Source organism: Eretmochelys imbricata, chromosome 1 (assembly GCF_965152235.1).
Source record: "Eretmochelys imbricata isolate rEreImb1 chromosome 1, rEreImb1.hap1, whole genome shotgun sequence".
Classification (NCBI taxonomy): domain Eukaryota; kingdom Metazoa; phylum Chordata; order Testudines; family Cheloniidae; genus Eretmochelys; species Eretmochelys imbricata.
In genome coordinates, this window is record NC_135572.1 from 170,513,513 (window position 1) to 170,535,156 (window position 21,644).

At 39.5% G+C, this 21,644-nt stretch overlaps 1 protein-coding gene across 1 annotated transcript in view; it reads right to left on the minus strand.

Moving 5' to 3' along the window:
- JAM2 (junctional adhesion molecule 2) overlaps positions 1-21,644 on the minus strand; it is a 63,673-nt gene that overhangs the window by 5,793 nt on the left and 36,236 nt on the right. The window contains exons 2-7 of the mRNA XM_077819828.1: positions 16,792-16,857; positions 11,905-12,018; positions 6,969-7,121; positions 4,986-5,191; positions 3,451-3,553; positions 944-1,051 (exon numbers count right to left, since the gene is read on the minus strand). Of these exons, the coding sequence (XP_077675954.1) occupies positions 944-1,051; positions 3,451-3,553; positions 4,986-5,191; positions 6,969-7,121; positions 11,905-12,018; positions 16,792-16,857 (750 nt within the window). The remainder of the gene's footprint in view (positions 1-943; positions 1,052-3,450; positions 3,554-4,985; positions 5,192-6,968; positions 7,122-11,904; positions 12,019-16,791; positions 16,858-21,644) is intronic.

A 21,644-nucleotide genomic window follows, 5' to 3' on the forward strand; every position in this document is an offset into this window, starting at 1 on the left:
AAATTTAATAAAAGCATCAGTTTTCCTGACATGTACTTTCATTATGGTCCATCAGATGGAGTCAGCAAGTCCATTTCCACCAGGATGCAAGTTTCAGTACTGCTTACATCTTAGATTAAAAAATGACTGTTTAAATTACTTCTTTTTACTGGAACAGACAGATTTTAGAAACCAAAACCACCAATTAATGTCCCTTTAACGTACATATGCACACACACATATTTGATATGTGTGCATATTATATGTACTTCATAACATACAGGTGTAATTTTGTTGCTCTTCTTTTATTTATTTGGTGCCCTGCTAAATGAGTAAACAGGGCAGAATTCTGGCCAGAAATAAATTTATACCTAATGTCTTTCAAGGAGTTTTTGGTTTCTCACTAGCCCTGTTATGACACACTTTGGGGAAGGAATTTGTAACTTCTTTCATCAGCTAGACTTTGTACCCAAGTAGTTATTTATCCCGGGCTCTGTCTCCCCTGAGCTTAGAGTTCATTTACTTCAAGGTACCTGTCATTGACTGGGTGAGCTAGAAATTCTCTGACTCAGTTCATGAACATTTGTGGAAAATACAACTGTGGGCAAGAGAAAATGTTTAAACTTTTTTCTAATATTTTCAAAACTATCTTAACTGGAGCTTACTTGGACTCTCCGCATTTGCCTAAATTCCCGTTCAGCAGCAATTTATGACTAGCCTGCCATTTCTATCTCATTTTCTTTTGTGACAAGTAAACTGGGTATGATCAAAAGGAGTAGGCAGAACAAATAACTATGGGCCAGATCCTACCCGTACTGAAGACAGATGCAATACTTCCATTGGCTTCAATAGTGCAGAATCAGACCCTACATGAAAAAGGAGTATACTCTACAGACAGTAGAAATATTTAGTCATAGCAAGTTTCCTGATGTCTATAAGGCAGGCAAGATTTAACTTAACTTACTTGAAAAGTAACCTTTTTTGTGTGCATAAAATACCCCAAGGCCACATAATGCCATTACCAGAGCCACAACTACTACAGCAGCTATGATTCCGCTTATATTAAGGTCATCTATAAATGAAAACAAAATTAATAGTGTTAAAAACCCAAAAAGCAAAAACTTGCCATTGTAACAGTTTTCCCACTATTCCATTAAAATTCCAGAGAGCAGTGGCAATAATAACTACAGAATACAATATGTAAATGCCTGTGACATGTAAGTTGCTAGAAACCAGAAAGGTTCTCAAAATATCTGTTCCATTCACTTCTACTACCCACCAAATAATACCCTCGTTAGCATAAAGCTTTTTAAACACACCTCAAAATTCTTAATATGACCCCAAAAGTCAAAAACTTGATAGAGACAAGGGGGTATTTTCTCATCTAGATGAGTGCCTAACCCCTGGTGTCATTCAAGTTACACACGTCAAATGGAGAATATATCCTGAAGCCTGTAAATGGAAACAGCTGTTCTAGAAGATTTGTTTTAAGTTAGTTTGATTAAAATAGTAGTAATGTAACAGCTGATGAAAATGTTGACACAGAATGATATTTGTGGAACCAAGAATTTTCACACTGTTGAATCATAAAGCATGAAACTTAATGGCTTCTGACGTGAATGAAAGTGAGGCTTTTTAAAAACTAAACCACCAAGGCCAAAGTATTCAAACTTGGGTGCCTAAAATTAGATTCCTTAATCCAGATTTGGGCACCTATGCAGAAGTGGCCTGATTTTTCTGTGGTGATGAGCAATCCCTATTCCCATTATAATCAATGAGAGCCTCAAGTGTGCACCTTCGGGGGAGAGATTAGGCCGCTTCTACTTAGATGCCCAAATATATATTTGGTTGCCTAACTACAAGCACACAGATTTGAAAACGTTGTCTCCCCCAAAAACCCAAGCTTATTGTGTGTGTTAATAAATACCAGTTTCGGGCTTGGATTAATGTTTCCCCAGCAGAGGAATTCTGCCTTGATAGCATGTAGTTATTCAAATACAACATGAATGCATTAAAAGGCTGGATCCAAAGTCTTTCTATTGACTTCAGCAGGCTTTGAACCAGGTCTTGAGAGAGTAAGAAATATTAGAGCACTGTTTAAAACAGGGGTCTCCATGTCCCGGCCTGCGGGCCATCTGCGGCCCGAGAACCTCCCCACCGTGGCCCATGGAGGAGAGACGCAGGCAGACACGCTGCCGGCAATGTCTGCTGCAGGCACCGCCCCCCAGGCAGAGTCAGCCATGGAGGCAGCTTCATTAGTTGCTGGGAAGAGTCAGCCCTGGAGGCAGTGTCACTTTTTTCCGACAATGAATACAAACCAGTCAAAATACCGAACACAACTCTCTGACACACCCCTTGCTGCAATCCTGAAGGTTTCAACCGCTCAGTCACTGAGGCCAAACATCAACAAACTGACAAAACTGAAGTGTTGCCAGCTGTCTGGCAAACACTAAAAACTCTCTGGCAGGCGAAGAATTGTATAAAGTTGCATGACCGTTTTATTATTTCTAAGAAATACAATATAAACGTTTTCTTTTCTGAACACCATCTTCAGTGACATTATTGGCCCGCTGGGAAGATTTGAGGACTGGCACTGGCCCTAAGGTAAATTGAGTTTGAGACCCCTGGTTTAAAAGGTCACTGCCACGGTATTTTGTAGAATCCATCCATTAGAAGCATTTTCCCCTTCACTGTTGATTAAAACCTTTCAGAAGCTTGAAATATTCCTTACCAACTTCTCTCCATCACTTGTGCATGCACTGCTGTGGGATTTTGCAGAGCTACTCAAGAGTGCTGGACTGCGAGAATATATTTTTTTTCTTTAGGGAAAAAAATCATGGATGGACTTCTTTACAAAACAAATTCTACATCTAACAAGTTACATGGATGTTGCAAACAGATAAGGAGCAGAAAGCAAAACAAACATTAGGCCTATCAACCTTGACAGTGTCCCTTTAACCAGATATAAATGTCACATTTATTACTGTTTTTCCGATAAGAAAATGAAGATCAGAAATAGTTTTCTGACTTGCTGCATTAAAGCCTCACATAAAAATGTCTCAGGGAAAATATCTGTGAAACAAGACTTGCAGCTCGTACTTTACAGCCTCCACAAAAACATTCTGAAATATTAATATCTTATGTACATACTATTGTTCAGTGGAGTTTAATGCATAGTAATCTTCTGAAAGCAGGACATTTGATCATTTTAAAACAGTCTGAGCTAACCAACCTTTTGTAAGATACAGTAATCTCTACTGCTTCTTTTTAGAAGAGGAGTGATTTAAGCAGCCAAAATGTCTACATAAATAGCATTCGTAACAAACATCATGTAATTGCATTTGACTCCAGCATTCTGGGGGAGGAATAAGACAGTATAATTTGAACCTAGTCTTAGCTTCTCACATGTGTCATGCAATAAAGTCATTTTCATCTACAGATTTTTTTGCCTTATTTGCTTTTCACACTTACCAACTTGCATTCGCTTCACAGAGCATTTTTGAGGAAGTCCAATTCCATTAGAGGCTTCACAGTAATACTCTCCAGTGTCCTTCTTTGAAACGGTGTTAAATAGCTGTTAAATTTTAAAAAGTCACCAATAAAGCTGAGTGAAATTTAGAATTTCCATCCCATGGAAATCCTGACATTTTTGTTTTTGTCCCAAATTTGGATGAAAAGTTGAAATTTAACAAAACAAATTCAAAAAAATTCAGAAACATTTTGTTTCAACATTTTATCAAAACAAAACATTTAAACATTTCTGAAATTGAAATTTCATTTTGTTTAATTGAATTTGATTCAAAATTAAATATTTTATTTTGATTTTCTTGGTGGAAAATTGAATTTTTTAAGCAAACTCAAAATTTCCCTGTGGAAAATTTCAATTTTGTGGAAACTGCATTTCTGTTGGAAAATCATTCAGACAGAAAATTCCCAACCAGCTCCAGTTATGAAATACTATCACCATGTGATTTAAAGTTAGGAGGTTGGGAGAAGAGGGACACTATATTGATACCAGTTAGACAATTAGTTCTTTAAGCTATGGGTTATTTTTTCTTTTTTGAAGTATGATGAAACAGATGACTATTTCACATAAACAACAAGAAAGGGAGAGGTGGGGACTTTCCAAAACTCATCAAACTCAGTGGGTGTCTTTTCATTGACTTCAGTGGGCTTTGAAATTAGGCTCATTCTCTGAGAGCCACAACTATGCATCAAGGCCAAGATTTTCAGAAGTGACTAGTGATGCTAGTTTGTGGTGCTCAGTCTGACACACCTTAAAGGGGTGGGATTTTCAGAGTATGCTGATCATTCACCTTCTGAAAATCAGACTCCTCTAAGGTATCTGACTTTGATCATCCATAAAGGCGAGGGCCCAAAATTAGAAAGTCCTGGATTAAAATTTATCATTAATAATAACTGAAAAGCATCCATGGAAGCTTCTTCAAAGAGATGTGTAGTTCTGGAAAAGACGCCTATGCTGATATGGGGCCTGCTTCCTGCTCAGTCTTTACTGGTGCAGGATTGGGCCCTATAAGTATATCTGGAAAGTTACTTTTACATTTCCTAAACATCTGTTTCTCCAATATTGCCCTCTGTGCTTGGGAACAACTACTCATGGAAGTCTGTAAAGATGTCTACTTTATCCTCTTTTAAAATGCCTCCTTAAAAAAACTTATCTGTACTGCGATGCCTGATCTGGCACTGATTACGCATGTGGCAAGCTATAACTTCTGTTTATTTTGCAAATCTCTGCTAAATTATTTTACCTCATCCTTTCACTCCACTCCCACCCAATTTGTGTATTTCATCCACCTGTTGTATCCTGTCTGATATGTAGACTGTGAGCAATGTGGGACATGGATTTTTTGTTTGTTTGTTTCTCATCTGCACAATGCCTAGCACAATGGGGCCCTGATCCTTGGTCATAGTGTAACATGAATAACAGATTTAATCTTCTTTCAGACACAAAAGTCAAAAGAAAGAGTTGGACAAGATGATCTTACCAATGTTCCAGTCTTTTTATTCATGGTATAAGAAATGTTTCCTATTTTAGCACTGCCTGTTCCTGTATTTTCCAGTAAAGCAACACCATTCCTATACCACTTGTACTCAGAAGCAGGAGACCCTTCATTTTCTTTACAACTCAGTTGCACTACTGTTCCACTCATCGCTGAGCTGGGCACTTCACACGATGGAGCTGCCGAGGCCACTGAACAATGAAAACATATTTGTCATTTGGCAGTTTAAGTGTTTTAAATTAACATTCGCATTTCTATTTCAACATTTGCTTAGGCATCAAAGAGAATCCAAAGAACCCCACCATGTATTAATTAACAGGATAGACTGGTGGGGCATGGCCAAGAAAGGGATCACCAGGAGGTGACCAGTGGGTCACACTCCACTAAACGAGAACACAGAAAAATCCCTGGGTTGCTAGGAACCTGGAAAGGGAAGGAGCACCTTGCTCCCAGCCCCTTCAACCTGCTGCTGCATCTCCCTTGCTCTGCCCCTCTCACGACCATCCAATCCAAGATCATCTTCTCAACCGCCCTCCCCTCCTCCATCCTGCCAGCACAGCACTTAGTTCCATGGACTCAAGAGAATGTGGAATCAGGCAAAACTTTCCATGGATTTTTTTTTATTTTTTGTTGAAATATTTTGTTCTTGTTTTTTTCACTTATTTGAAACAATTTCCCACCCATTTTTTGAGCATCTTCCCCTCAATTCCCTCCTCCCCCATTTTTTCCCCTGAACTAGTGAAAGGGCGGGGGTGGGGGGAAGGAAAATAAAATAAAATAATTACTTTTGGTTTCAAAAAAGTTTCAACTGACAGATTTTCACAGAAAAAAAATTTCATATAGTTTGAGAAGTAATTTTTGGTGGAAACACTTTTTCATTAACATTTTTTGAACAGCTCTAGTCAGTATAATATTTCAGCCATTTGGTTAGTCACCACTAAAGGCCAAGAATCACTGAACTGTGGCTTTTTATTTTTAAATGAACAAAATACCCACTCTGCTTTGTGTTCTGTATTGATATGCCGATAAGGAATCTATTTGTCAAAAAACAGTCCCTGAATCTTTTTTGTTGTCTGCACTGTTACAGACATACTTGCGGACAGGTATTTGGAGATAAATAACCAAAAGTAATTGAAACTGGTGTGATCATACTGTGTTATTTTGATAAATAAAATATGCAGAATTTTGCAGAATTTCCAAATTTTGTGCGCAGAATTTTTTTTTTTGAAGAATTTTTAATTTTTTGGCACAGAATTCCCCTAGGAGTAGTATATAACGGAAACTACTTCAAGCCAGTTCCAGCACCTATGAATACAGGGCTTATGAAGAACTTCATCCAGTCTTTGTACTGGCAGTTGCTGAAAAAGATCCAGTGAAGCCTTTTCCACATACAGGTGCCTCAGTCCAGATAACATTTCTGCCAGCCCAGACATGGATCTCTCCGGAAGAGAGGCTGGTATTTCTGTGTGCAATTTTGTAAAGTGGACAAGGAGAAGACCTCTGAGTTTTACTTGTAACCTAATCAGAATTTGGAACTAGCACTGGCCTCTTCACAGTTGTGTGTTTTGGATTTATTTCTATCAACAGAGTGATTATCAATGCACTTTAAGCTGTCATAGTTGCTTTGGTGTTGGGAAATTCAATGGGGCCTAAGAGAGTTAGGCCAACTCTCTTAGGCCCATTTGAAAATCCCAGCCTTAATATACAGGCCAAACTTTCAGAAAAGATTGTGAGGGTAGATTTGTTCCTTATTATTAATTATTCGTTAGAGCTAGTCAAAAGAAGGTAAATGTAGTTTGTAAAAACATTAAAGAGAACTCAGAAAAGAATGTACACTTTGTCATTTGGCAAACAATGTTATGAACAAAAGAGATTGCATGAGAAAAAATATCCATACTGAATTCCCCCTACCACCGTGCCCTTAGGATTGACCTCAACAAAAACCCAGAGTCAAAGTTAGGTTTCTACCCAACACTGTGAGAGTAATAATAGTCTCTGCCAGATTTTGTCCCCGTGCAGTCGGCGCACTAACTTCACAACGGTATCTCGCAGAATCTTTTCTGGTCACATTTCTAATTCGTATGCTTGAATCTATCATCTCTGCTCGGCCTTTCAGATCACCTTTAAAAGAGAATATGACAGTTAGACTATGCAACTCAAGCCTGTTATAAAAATAAAATATCACTGTGCATCGTTGGCTCGTCTTGAAACCACACCATGCATCTAGTCATCGATCATTGCTCACTTCTTTAATCTTGATAATCTTTGTGCCTCATTTTCCACTGAATGGCGATATATATGAGCACTTTTCTTCAAAGATACTATCACTTCCACTCTACAAATAAGTTTAGGGAAACAAGGCGATACTTTAAGCCCAAACTTTACACCCTTTGTTCACAAACCAAAGGCATCACTTATGAAACACAGCCAGTTTCCAACAGCCTAGAGAGTTGGAATCCCAAGACCCATCTTGAATTTGGCAGCACATACGCTTCCCCCATGCTCTTGGGTGGCTTGATGAAATCTGCATCGTCTAAGAAACTTAAAAGTGCCATTTATTATGGATAGAGAATGTTGGCCCAAAGCTCTCTAGTTAAGCTTTCAAAAATCCAGACTCCGTTACAGTCCTGTTATCACATACCTTTCACCTTGTGGGCTGATTTTTTTCTATACTTGGTATCTGGTCAAAGGTGATTTTTTTTTTTTTAAGTTGGAACAAAATTGTTTCAGACATTTGAGTTATGGGAGTGTGTGTGTTATGAGGGCAAAACTAACTTCCCATTGAAAAGAGAAAAAAAATAGCTACAGCTTTTTGAACAAGGCTACAATAAACATAACTGATGTTTACAATTTGAACCTTGTGATTGTCAGTTTTCATTGAGCATTAATGTATTTTGCTTGGCTTGAAAAAAAAGTTTAGCAATGATATGGCCTTTTGCAAACTGTACAGAGCACACAGGGTAGAAAATTTTGTTCAGGCTACAGCTACGTATGAAAATATAGATGTACTTGCTGCTTTAAGGAACTTACAAGCTCTACTGCCAGAGCTTTTCAGTTCTGTAAATTTATAGCATGAGCATCTTATAATCTCAACCTGTCAAGCTTGTTATCTCCACAAATGGCAAACATGCAGAATCTGGAATGTACGAGTCTATTAGCAAGGCCAGTACAGTTTGCAAGCTCTGCAAATCAAATAGCTTTGGCTTTTTTACTTCCCGCCCCATCCTCCTTTTTTCCGCCATTTAGTTAAAAACTCTGAAATAAAGAAACCCCATTAAAAAAAAAATCACAAAAAGTCAATAAAACTTAAGAATCCAACAGCAACATTCACTTGACTGCATTGCACAAATTTCCTATTTCCTCTTCCCGCTTCTTGTCTGATTGGATGCCAAACTATGATGTGGCGTGTATCTCACACAGGCTCCAAAAGGGTGTAAGACATCAATTAACATATTAGGCTGCACCTGGAGGGAGAGCCAAGTTTTACTGAGGATGAAGCCCAGCTGGGGAGTGGCTGGAAGAGGACTATAAACCGAAAAGGCTGAGAGCAGAAGAGGCTGCAGGGAAGTATCAGCCTGACCTCATTTAATATTATTTTAAATTATCTTCCAAAGCAAATAAGTGCTGGGGTAGGTGCAGATAAGCGTGCTCTATGGATGAGAAGCAGGCACAATGAAGTGGAAGAAAAGAGAATCAACCAAGTTCTATGAGAGACTTCAGACTGGGAAAGGCATGGGGTTTCAAGTTCTCCATTGCTAAAACCAAAGAACTAATCTTTACAAAAAGGAAAGCTATAAAAGAATGTAAATTGTATACGTATGGAGAAAAAATAAATATAATTCAAAGGAAAAAATTCCTAGGGATAATATTTGATACTAAATTACTTTGGAAAGATCAAATAGACTGTTTAAGATGAATACAAAGGAAGGATCAACCTGTGTAAAAATACTGCTGGGACAAACTGGGGGACAGATAAGAAAACTCTGCCGATGATTTTCAGAGCCTTAATCAGACCAATTATCCACTATGGCTGCCAAGATTTTGGGTCAGCATCAAAATCAGAACTAAAAAAATAAAATAGAATTAGATTTAATGCAAGCACAGACACTAGAAGTAGCATACGGTGTATTTATTACAACACCTATGTGTGAGATACAGATAGCTGCTAGTGAAATTCTAGCTACACCACAAATGAAGCTCCTGGGCCTAATTTTCTGGGCCAAAGTTTATGGGAATTGCAATGGTGAAAGTATTGAACACATATATGAGGTTTGTTAGGAATTCAACAGGTAGACCAAAGCACACCGTGTTAGAACTTACACATGCTGTTTGAGTTAAAATGTGGATGCAGCAGTTGGAAGACAGGGAAATGCTAACCGAAGTCAAAACTTTAGTCATGGGAAAATTAGGTATGAATGGAAGGCCACATGTCCAAATATAGATTTAGACTTATTTTATGAACTTAAGGGTAAAAGGGGATAATGGGTATAAAAAATGAAGTACATAGATGAAAAGTGAGTTGTTTTTGTCAAATATATACAGAGCAATCCATAACAAATGGGGGGGGGGAGGGAAAGGAAGAGTAGGAATGAGGGAAAGGAAGAGTAGGAATGGCATATTGTATACAAAAATTAGGGATCAGTACATCTAAAAGATTAGCTGATTTTGTAGCTGTCATGACAGCCAAACTAATGGCAATTATGCTAATGGTCATTTTTTCAGACTCAGTATCAGGCTTTATGACAACAAAAAGGGTGTCTCTGTGTGTAGAAGTGATTTAATAGATGAATTTATATTTCTAATAACACAATTAACCCAGATGGGATTACATGTAGCATTAGCCTAGATGGCAGCACATAACAGGATAACAGGGAACAAAACAACAGACAAAGCAGCTAAAAGTGCTGCAAGAAATGAAAGAATTTGATATAGAAATACCCTTAAGTACACAGGAATTGTAAAGCCTAGTACAGAAAAATTTAAAAAAGGAATGGCAAAAAAACTGGATGAAAAAAAGAGGAAGAAGATTTTTTGAATTGTGCCCTAGAGTTGAGGATAGTGACATACTTCAGGTCCAGGACAGCAAAAATGAAGTGCTTTTGTTTAGAGTACTAACTGGCCATTGTGGTTTAAACAAAAATCTTTTTTGAATAAATGAACAAGCACAAAGATGGACTATGTGTGCACTGTAAAGTAGAAGAAACAATTGATCACCTTTTATGAGTATGTAAGGACTTAGATAAAGAGAAAGTTTTACGAGAAATTTAAATGACATAAAGTAACAAAAATTACAGTAGTTTATTTAGTAAAAATATCAAGAAAATGGGGTAATATTCGAAAGGTGTTATGTTATCTGAAGGAAACAGGACAGAACAAGAGAATACAAACCACTAGGTGTTTAGGAATTATAGCGGGTGGTGGCTATAGACTATCCAGTCAAGTGTATTCTGCCACAAAGGAATAAAAAAAAAAAAAAGAAGGGGGGCTGCAGGTAGAGTCTGCAGTCACTCTCTGGGACTAGAGAAAGTAGCAAAACCCAGGAGAAAGGTGATAGGGAGTTCCCTCTGTCTGGGACAGTCTGGGGAAGGCAGACTGAAGAAGACTGAAGACTGGGAGAGAACAGGGATGGAATTAATCCTGTGGTGACCCTGGAAAGAGGACAAGGCATAGAAAGTTAGTCCTAAGGGATGGATGGTCCAACAGAGAAAGGTCTGGGAGAACCCAGGGAGAAGCCAGAGGCTTAAGAGGAGAGGCTGTGTTAGGTACAGGCTGCACAGGAGCAGCACATGGGGCTCAGAGGTGGGAAATGGCTCAGAGAAACTGCAGTGCATCCAAAGGAGCAGACCTAACTGCTTAATACAGGGTCCCTGGACTGGGCTGGCAGAAGGGTGTACAAGCCTGAGGTAAGGACTATTGAGCACAGGGGGGGCTGAAGACTGAGTCTAAAGGAGAGGCTGAGGAATAGCCCAAGAAGGGTTAGAAGGAACTTTTGTGTCAAGATGTGTATGAACTTTTAGTTGTATTTTTGTTACCCTGAAAGGGTAGGGAGGTCTTAAATCATGACTTGGCTGGAGGACTGAGTTCCAGGAAGAGGCAGATCACTGGAGGACCAGAGTGACTGTTGGCAGAGAGTGTCAGATGGGCGGAGAGCTGCTACCCCACATTTGGCCTCAAGGAGGCGCTCTTGCGGTGAGACACGCCACCCCTCCCCCTCACAGTAACTTAATACTCTTTCTGCTGTAAAAATCTATCCTGTTATACATACAGCATATGCAGCACAACTGAATAAAGGTGGCTGTGGGAATGTTGACATTTGCATGACTTGAATCTTTGTGAACATGACTATACAAACCCAATGTTGCATTAACACAATCTTTGCATTTTTTGTATATGGTTCCACAGAGATTCACTCAAAATGTAAAGCTGAAATAAGTCATTTTAAGAAAGAACACTTATTCTTATGTTCTAGTCCTAAAAAGAATGGGGGTGTATTTAAAATACGCTGTTACACTGTATATATTACCATGACATTTATGTTCAAGTCTCCAGTTTTATTTTAAAGAATCTTTCGGAAGCTTGTTCTGAGGATCATAAAGTTTTCAATAAGGACAGATAATTTTATTTAAATGCACTCCGGTTATGGAAGGATTCAGGGAACCTGCAATGCCATTTTTGAAGTCAAAATGGAACAGTACAAAAGACTCATCTACATCTCCAAGTTAAAATGTTTAATACCGTCAAGGATATAGTAGCTATTGGCATGGAAAGCCATTCAAGAATATGCTCATCAAAAACCAATTCTGGGAAGTCCTTTTGTCATTGTTATTCTCTTCAGAAAAGAAAGCAAGCTCCATTTTAGCAATTTCATTTTAATCCGTCAGTCTATAAGTTTGCAGCTTCTTACCTACTAAGTCACCTTTGTAGTACACAAATGAGACATCACGGGTTGTGAGTTTCTTCCATTCTACTCTTGGAATAATACCCTTTCCAGCTGAGTACTTACAGCTAAGCATAGCCTCTAGGGAAAAGAAAACAGATGATCAGTGTTTTAGCTCTGTGCTTGCTATAATTACAAGTACTGATCATAATATTCTTTCTATTAAAGGGCTTCAGCATTCAGTGACAGTCAAATCCTGCTCTCAAAATTGACTTCATTGTATTTACTCCAAATATAAAACAAGTGTAATGGAGAACAGAATTTAGAGAGAGAATTTAAAGCCGGTATAGCTTTAAGAGAACTGTTATAAGTTATACAGGCAAAAGCACATTTTTGGCGGTAGAAAGTGTGTTTCTACTAGGTGGGTTTGCTGGTACAGCTATACTGGCATACCTTTTCTAGTACAGATTGGCCTAAGGAGGAAAAGAACGCCAGTATTATTATGAAAAATCTTTGACTACCTCCAATCTCTCTATAGTATATAATCTCCAGTGGAAAGCCTTGATCTTTATTTTCTTTTCAAGTGGAAAGGGTAAAACAGATGGCTTAGGAGGTTGGCAATGCAATATAGAGCCTTTCATATACAGGTCACATTAATAGGGACTTTTATAAGACTTTTATACCTTTGATAGGGTGTATCCAATTTCCAGCGGACAAGTGTCCACATCTCAAAAGCACACACAACAGCCTGCTTTAATTTGCACTCGTTCCCAATCTCAGCCAGGGAAACTGAGGATTGAGTAAATGATGGAGACATTCACCCCTACTGTTTGTCCTTCCAGACCAGAGCTGAGGCTTCAGAGCTACAATGCTACCAGTCTGGCATTTTTCATGAGCAATAAGACAACACAAAATGAGACAAGACATTAAAGAAGCCACCCAATTATAAAGAAAAATACAGTGACAGGAGGGCAGCCTGTTCCAAAGAAAAATACACAATGCTTTACAAAATGTGTGTTCTGTACTTAGCTGAGGAAGTCAGAAGTTCCTGACTGGAGGTGGAGTGGGATAGGCGGTGGCCTTCCTGTACTTTAAGATTTATTGAAGTTTCCTTTCCCTTTTATTTTTGTTTTGTTACCTTTCTAACAATGAAAAACATTAGTCAATTCCTGCCTGTGCTCTGGGTCTTTCACTACTGGCCCTTGCGATTGCTGGCTGAGCCCATGAGCTCCAAACTTTATTTGCGTCCAACTAAAGTGAAGGCAGCTGAGTTTCAGTGTTGCAAGCCTATATAATTTACCTACACTTTGGGGATGAGACTTGCATTGTCTCTCTCTCTCTCTCCTGCCCAGATTCTTTCATTTCAGAGCCGGGAGAGGGAAGGAGAAAATACAGAGGGGCAATGTTGAGATCACTGACTCTTGCCTGTGAGGTGGGAGAGAACAGAGGAAGCCCAGTGCTTAGCTCACATGATGTAAGCACTTCCTCCTCCACCTCCTCCTCCTCTCCTGCTGGGTTGGGAAGGGTTATATGGAGGGGAGAAAGTGTGGTGCAGGTCTCCTCAACCTTAGCTCCCTAGCTTCACTGCATTCAGCAACAGGGGAGGAGAGTCACCAGGAAGAGAGGCGCTGTTATATAGCATGAGGAGAGGGGAGACTAAATGGAGTGGGAGGCAGTGAGGAGAAAGACTGGACAGAGTGGGAGGAGAGGGACAGGCAGAATTGAGGAGACAGAATCAGAGGTGGAGAGGTAGGAGAATTCTATTTAAGGTATTTTTAAGGAGAGGCTGAACTAAGTACACAGAACTTTAGGGAAGAGAAAGAAAAGGCAGTTGGTGGGAAGGTGAGAGAATTGGAGGACAAAAATGAATGGTTGAGGGGAAAACAACATTGGGTAAGCACAAAGAAGACTAAATGGAAAAATGATTGACTTACTAGTATGCAACTTATTAAATGAAGGAAAAGTCACTAAAATTGTTTTGGCAGTGTTTGACTGCTAAGTGGAAGGTAGGAAAATCCATTCACCTACATTTAGAAATGGTAATTAAATTTAAATTACCAAGAGAAACTTATTTCAAATTTGGTAATACACGACTGATGTAGAGTTAGATTTGGAAATTAATTTCTTCATATTCCTTATTCTCAGCCTCAAACATTTGGGCATTTTCTGAGTTTAATATCCATTGCTTTCCACCTCCATGACTTTATTAATACAACACAAATACAAAGCCCTACGCTCATAGTTATCAAACACTGAAGAGGAGCTTGGGAGCTTGGAGCTGAGCCTCTGCACAGGTTTTGCCATGCATTTAAATCTTGCAGGTGGAAGGATCTTACGAAATTCACAGTTAGTATTATAGATGCCGGCACAGTAGCACTGCATAATCTTCCAGAGTAGCTCCTTTACACAGGATGCAGCTTGATACACTTCTCAGTTTCCATTATATTCTGGCACTGATGCTGCTAAGGGAAATGCTGCTGGGTAGCAGTACAGCAGAGAGGATGCCAAATTGTGTTTCCTTGGCTTTCCATAGTAAGCACAAGATAAAACTACACAAACGAAGTCTGGAGAGCAGAGAGGAAAGAGATAGAGATATAGGAATTAGAGGGAATGTACTAAGAGATGGGATACAGACACAACCCAGGGACAGAGCAGGTGGAAAATAGACATATAGGACAGGAAAAGAGAACAGTAGGTTGAAAACAGTAGGAAGCAAAAAGAGGCAATATAAGAGTTACCAGCCATTGGAGCAACTCATCAGCTGTGAACAATGGTGAGGGATTAGTGTGCCTATGCCCAGTGTGCATACATCTTTACCCCACTGAATTGATGCCATAGCTTCCTTCCTGACCTGGTCCTCCGGGGTGCCGTTCAAATCAGCTGCACATAGTAGACAGCTGAACGGGCTCTAGCGTTCCTCCTTTGCTGTTAGGTAAGAGAATGGGTGTGATGAGATTGTCTATGCTAAGTATTTACAAACAAGTCCTCCTCCAGCATGTGCACTGCAGCAAAGAAGAGTAGGGGGTGAGCCATACAATGAGACAAAAATCAGCCAAGCCTTCATAAAAAAGTCCCAATAGCTAGGGTAGCCAACTGTTCCCATTCTCTCATCCTTTCTGAGCTCTGAAATCTTATTTAATATTTTTCTGTGTTAATTTTTTGAGAAGTAACATTACTGCTTGTGAGAGGTGCCAGACTGTGAACCTTGGAGATCAAAGTCCTTTTTCATCTACAGAATGAGTCTGCAGAGACAGTGGAAATACAAGCTTTCCCCACCAATATATTTCAACCCTGCCTCAGAGGGACCACCTCTGACATTATGGCAGTTCCATCAGTATGCTTATTTATTTGCCTACACCCATGTCAGCCCCTTCCAGAAAAATACAAAATACAGCTACTAGGATCACCTTCTTAACTGGCCAATCTGTACACATCACCAGTCCCTTTGAGTGCTTCACTGTGCCTCCCTCCTCACTAAATTCACATTTCTTGTCACCACCTTCCAGTCCCTATAGAATGCTGCTTTCCCTATTACCAATCTTGTCTCTCCCTCCCCCTGCCACTCCTTTGCTCCCTCCACTCTGTCAAATGATGCTGGTCTTGTTTTCCTGTTCTTCTGATTCTCCCCCAGCTGTCTGTATGCTTTCTGCCATGTGACTCCCTACACATGGATCACCTTCCTCAGCTACTACACCAGACCACTGCCCTCTTATTTAAGTCCCTCGAGAAGATCCAATTCTGCCATGAATCCTATGTGAAACCTGCAAACAAGGAATCGGTAGGCAGAAGGGCAGCTGGCAGCTAGTTTATGCAACAAATAAAAAAAATAAAATAAACTCAACACATGGAATTAAGACCAACATAAACCCCAAACACATGGAACTACATACCAATATAAGTGTCACTCACTAACTTGACCCTGCTGGAATTTTTTTTTGTTTTTGTTTTAAAAGACCTAGGAAATTACAAAGCCAAACCAAACTATGGTAAAAGAACATTATTTAGGTTGCAAAGTCAAGCACTCAAATGTTAGGAAATGACACAAGTAAGGTGCCTTAATTCGGCCCCCCTTTATGCATATAAATTACATGACATCATTTTTTTCCAAAGGACCCATGACTCATTCAGTGCATAGAAAGGACATGCTCTGGGAATGAATCAATGATGTTTAGTGAAGGAGGCTATTGTCTGTAGGACTCCTGCCTCATTTGTAGCAGATGTTGGAAGGTTTATCATGGATGATGCAGGGGACTGCAGGAACAGAAGGGAAGGTCTCATGGTTAATACAGTTGAATGCGGCCCAGGAGAACTGGATTCTATCCCTGCCTCTGCCACAGTTTGTGTGATGTTGGGCTAGTCACTTAAGCCAAACTTTTCACAGATGGTCACCAATTGCCTGTTCCTCATTTTCTGCATGCTGGACTCGACACCCTGGGGACTCATTTGCAGAAGTGCTGAGCACCAACAATTACAAGTCAATAGAGGTTGCACTTTGAACGTATAAAGTTCTATATAATACTAAGTATTCTGAAAAAATCAGGTCCTATATGTCTCAATCTGGGCCCCTAAAATTAGTGGATACTTTTGACCCTACTCTCTCTGTGCCTCAGTTCCCAGTCTATAAAATGTGGATAATAACAACCTCTAATGTCACCGGGGTGTTGAGAGAATAAATTAAATTAGTGTTTGAAGCATTCAGATCCTATCGTGATAGTATGTGATCACGTAATTAAGCACTATATCATAACGCGTACACACAATGGGGCTGAATTACGTTTGCACATGCAACCTTAATTCTGGCATTTCCTCACTTTTGAGTGCTTGACTTTGCAACCTTAATAATGTTCTTTAAACAGTTTCTTGTGTTATATATATTTATATATAAATACAGTGATGCCCATGCACATACTGTACCCTGAAACTCCTTTGCTGTAACATGCTGATTGTCCGTTTTGACAGAGATTCCATATGCTTTATGATCTGCAAGAGGGAAAAACAAAAAGAAACCAATTCAGACAACGGATATTTCCACTGCACACTTGCTTCAGCCAATTTTAGAGGACAGCGCTCCCAGGTTTAGTTATAAACCTCCATATACTACATGGGGCTCTTTGGTGAGAGGACATGATTGGGACTTGGGAGACCTGGGCGCTATTCCTGGCTTAGCTACCAGCCAACTGGGTGACCTTGGGTAAGTCACTAACTCTCTGTGCTGTAGTTTCCCCAACTGTAAAATGGGGATAATGAAACTGACCTCATTCGTAAACAGCTGAGAGAGCTACTGATGAGAAGTGTGACAGAAAAGCTGGGTATTATTATATAACCAGGGCAAGAATAAGCTTTTAAACATGCATGTGCACATTTTCCTTCAAAATCTGTCATTTTCAATAGGGCACAGGTGGAGAACTTGCGTTAATCTTCAGATGTATTCCCCCTGCTGTAATCACAGCTGCCCCTGTACCACACACTTCTAGTGATGGATTACACCTGTTAGTGCATGGGTTTTAAAAGTTACCTGAATAAGGGCTCTCATCTTTTCCCTCCCCACATCTCAACAGTGAGCATCTCCATTTTCTCAGACATTCCCGTTCTTCTTGGACCTCTTCTATTCTCTGTCCAACTTCAGTAAGTCAGCCACTAAGGCCTGGTCTTGCAAATTAGATCAACCTAGCTTTGTTGCTCAGGCCTGTGAAAAATTTCACCTTCTGGGTGACAGAGTTAGGTTGACCTAAATGGTGGTCACTTTTGACAATGAGTCTTACGTGCTTTTGAAAACTTTACTCATGTTTTTCTACTCCATTGACAATGGCCAAAAAACATTATTACCACCTTTGCTTGAAATATAAGTTTTGTATCTAGTAGGACTCTGTGAACAAGTTTATAGTACTTAGATAGCAAATGATGGCCAAGGAAACCTCAGGTATGGATTCACCACTGTGCTAACTAGACTCCACTTGAATTGGACTATATTAAAGTACTGAAGTAGTGAACACAGTTCCCTCCCAAACAAAGAGCACTTGGATTATCATTTTTCTTAAGATCAAGGAAACATTAACTGTCTTTAAACATCAACCACCAACATCTTACAATATTATTTCATTAGTCAGAAGCATATTATTTTTTTCTGGGTAACTATTACTCCAGCTAGAGGTACTGAGCCTCTCTCTTTGTTTTCTCCCTTAAACCTTTTAAAGCTTTCCTTCATGCTTATTCCATTTTTCCCTCAGTTCCTTTTATGTGTCTGTTGATCCCTGCTACCCATTTAAATTTTTAACATAATTTGTAGTTTTACTTCCACTGAATCATATCTTTTTTCCTCATTTAATTAAAGTTAATATTTCTGGGATGGGGAAGAACACAAAGTGGGGGATATCTCCAAACATATCTGTGTTTTCCCAGCTATTTTTCTGTTACTGTTATTATAATTTCTGTTCACAAACATTACATGTTTTCCCTTGAAATAATCTCCCGCTTTGCATTTCTAGAGAGGAAAAATGACAAACAACAGTATTTTATTCAGACCCTTTGGCTCTGGTTAATGTTTGTTTTTAGTTGGTTAGCAAACATCTTTAGGAACCATAGATTTGTTCCAAATGATTGGGTAGAGTGTTTATAAAATGTAAAAAGAAAAGGAGGACTTGTGGCACCTTAGAGACTAACAAATGTATTTGAGCATAAGCTTTCGTGAGCTACAGCTCACTTCGTCGGATAAAGTGAGCTGTAGCTCACGAAAGCTTATGCTCAAATAAATTTGTTAGTCTCTAAGGTGCCACAAGTTCTCCTTTTCTTTTTGCGAATACAGACTAACACGGCTGCTACTCTGAAACCTATAAAATGTAACTAGAAAGAACATTATTTCCAATACAGTCATCAACTCAAATGCATGTGATTCACAGCCATGTTAAATACATTTTCCTAGAGACTTGAAAATAAGAAGTTTTTTTCAAAGGGGGAATAAAAAAAGTCCATTTCTTCCCCCTTTCCAGTTCTCATAAATAGTATCTAGGTTTTTAAAATTATACTAAGAAATGTAAGTAGAACCATAATAAGAAAGACTACATTTTATGTCTTCAGCTGTTAGAATATGGTACTTTCCTTAATTCACACTGTGGACAATGTCATGATATCAATTGCATTTTACAGAGTGAACTCTTATCAGGAAACTGCTTTTGCAGGAGAACTGTATATTCTCCCTAATACGCTGAGGGAGTTAGACAACTAAAAAGTGCAGGAAGATGTGAGTGAGCAATACATTATGATCAGCACATATGACACAATCTCCTTTCTTCTGTGAAAGCTCTTTTGTACACATCCAACAGGAATTTAAGTAAGAGAATGATGGCACAGAGATATGGCTGGTTAACAACAAGAAGCCACTTAAGGATTTTGATCAATCAGCCAAACAAAAAGACATCTCTAAAATTATGATAACCACTCCCTGAATGGTCACTTGAGGAATAAGGTGTCGTTGGCAGCTACTCAAAATTCAAAATGTTGATAATTTTGGACCCTTTATCCTACATCTAAAGAAGAGTAATGGAAAGATACTACATGGCAGGATAACTGGCTCTTGTCAACTAATTTCTCCCACCATATGCTTTTATATATATATTTGGAAAACAGTTTTCACGTTGCAGCAATCTGAACTTCATTTGTTTACAACCAATTCCACAAAGGTCACACATTTGCCATTAGAAATACTCTACTGCAACAGGAAATTTCTTTAGGTAATTTGAATGCTAAAGTAAAACACATTAGGTACTATCGTACCACATTTCCTTTGATTTGATTGCAGGAAACTAGATGGGAATAAAATCAAAACATTGTTGTGGATACAAAAGAAAACAGTCATATGATATTTGTTTTGTTAAGTTCCAGACCACATGTTGCCTATAACATAGGTTAAGTATTTAAGTATATTGTAGGTTTAGGAATTCAGCTGTCCTAAGAATAAGATTGTGGGAATGAGAGTTGCCTGCAATAAACCCCCAAATGTGGGTGGGAAAATAGCACCTCTGGGGCATGTATGAAGTGAGTTAAAATGCCACATGCCCTGGGTTAAATTGTCAGGGATAGTTTCATGTCTCATCACACACAGCTGAGACTGTCTAACTCCTTGCCACCACAGATCAGGATAAGCCCAAGTCCTGCCACATTTAAGCTGTACAAAAGACAGTTCTGTGCTCAGACTGTCCTAAGCACAGAATTAATAGGACAGTCAGTACATTCTATTGACACCAAAGTTAACAAGAGGGAAGGCCATAAGGCATCAATCCCATTTGGGGCAGAATTTGCTGTGAATCTTACCTGAACTGTTCCCTAGACCAGTGGTTCTCAAAGCTGGTCCACCGCTTGTTCAGGGAAAGCCCCTGGCGCACCGGACCAGTTTGTTTACCTGCCGCGTCCGCAGGTTCGGCCAATCACGGCTCCAACTGGCTGGGGTTCGCCGCTCCGGGCCAATGGGGGCTGCAGGAAGCGGCGCAGGCCAACAGACGCGGCAGGTAAACAAACCGGTCCAGCGCGCCACGGGCTTTCCCTGAACAAGTGGCAGACCAGCTTTGAGAACCATTGCCCTAGACAATACCGTGATGGATTTATTAAAACTTAGTCTGAAGTAATTGTAGTTTAGTAACCATAATATAATTAAGTTCAATATACCAGTGGGATGGATCATAGCATTAACATGATATGGTGGCACCAAACATTAGGAAGGGGGATTAAAAAAATATGAAGAAACTAATCAGAAAGAAAGGAAAGACTAAAAGACACCATTTTAAAACTCAGTGAGGCTACATAAACAGAGCATACTCAAGTCACAGAAGGTAACTACATACTCCTAGTCACAAATAGGAATAAGGAAGCATACTGGTACTTTTTTGCAAGGTACAAGAGTTTATTCAAGCCAAGAAGAGGAGACCCAGCCCATGGTTCATTTTATGGTATGTGGTAATAGTTTTAGATTTGCTAACCAAAAATGGTTGCTAACCAAAAATACAACCGCATTTGCTCCAACCCCTCAGACAGAGACAAACACCTGCAAGATCTCTGTCAAGCTTTCTTACAACTACAATACCCACCTGCAGAAGTAAAGAAACAGATTGATAGAGCCAGAAGAGTTCCCAGAAGTTACCTACTACAGGACAGGCCTAACAAAGAAAATAACAGAACGCCACTAGCCGTCACCTTCAGCCCCCAACTAAAACCCCTCCAACGCATTATTAAGGATCTACAACCTATCCTAAAGGATGACCCAACACTCTCACAAATCTTGGGAGACAGGCCAGTCCTTGCCTACAGACAGCCCCCCAACCTGAAGCAAATACTCACCAACAACCACATACCACACAACAGAACCACTAACCCAGGAACTTATCCTTGCAACAAAGCCCGTTGCCAACTGTGCCCACATATCTATTCAGGGGACACCATCACAGGGCCTAATACCATCAGCCACACTATCAGAGGCTCGTTCACCTGCACATCCACCAATGTGATATATGCCATCATGTGCCAGCAATGCCCCTCTGCCATGTACATCGGTCAAACTGGACAGTCTCTACGTAAAAGAATAAATGGACACAAATCAGATGTCAAGAATTATAACATTCATAAACCAGTTGGAGAACACTTCAATCTCTCTGGTCACGCAATCACAGACATGAAGGTCGCTATCTTAAAACAAAAAAACTTCAAATCCAGACTCAAGCGAGAAACTGCTGAATTGGAATTCATTTGCAAATTGGATACTATTAATTTAGGCTTAAATA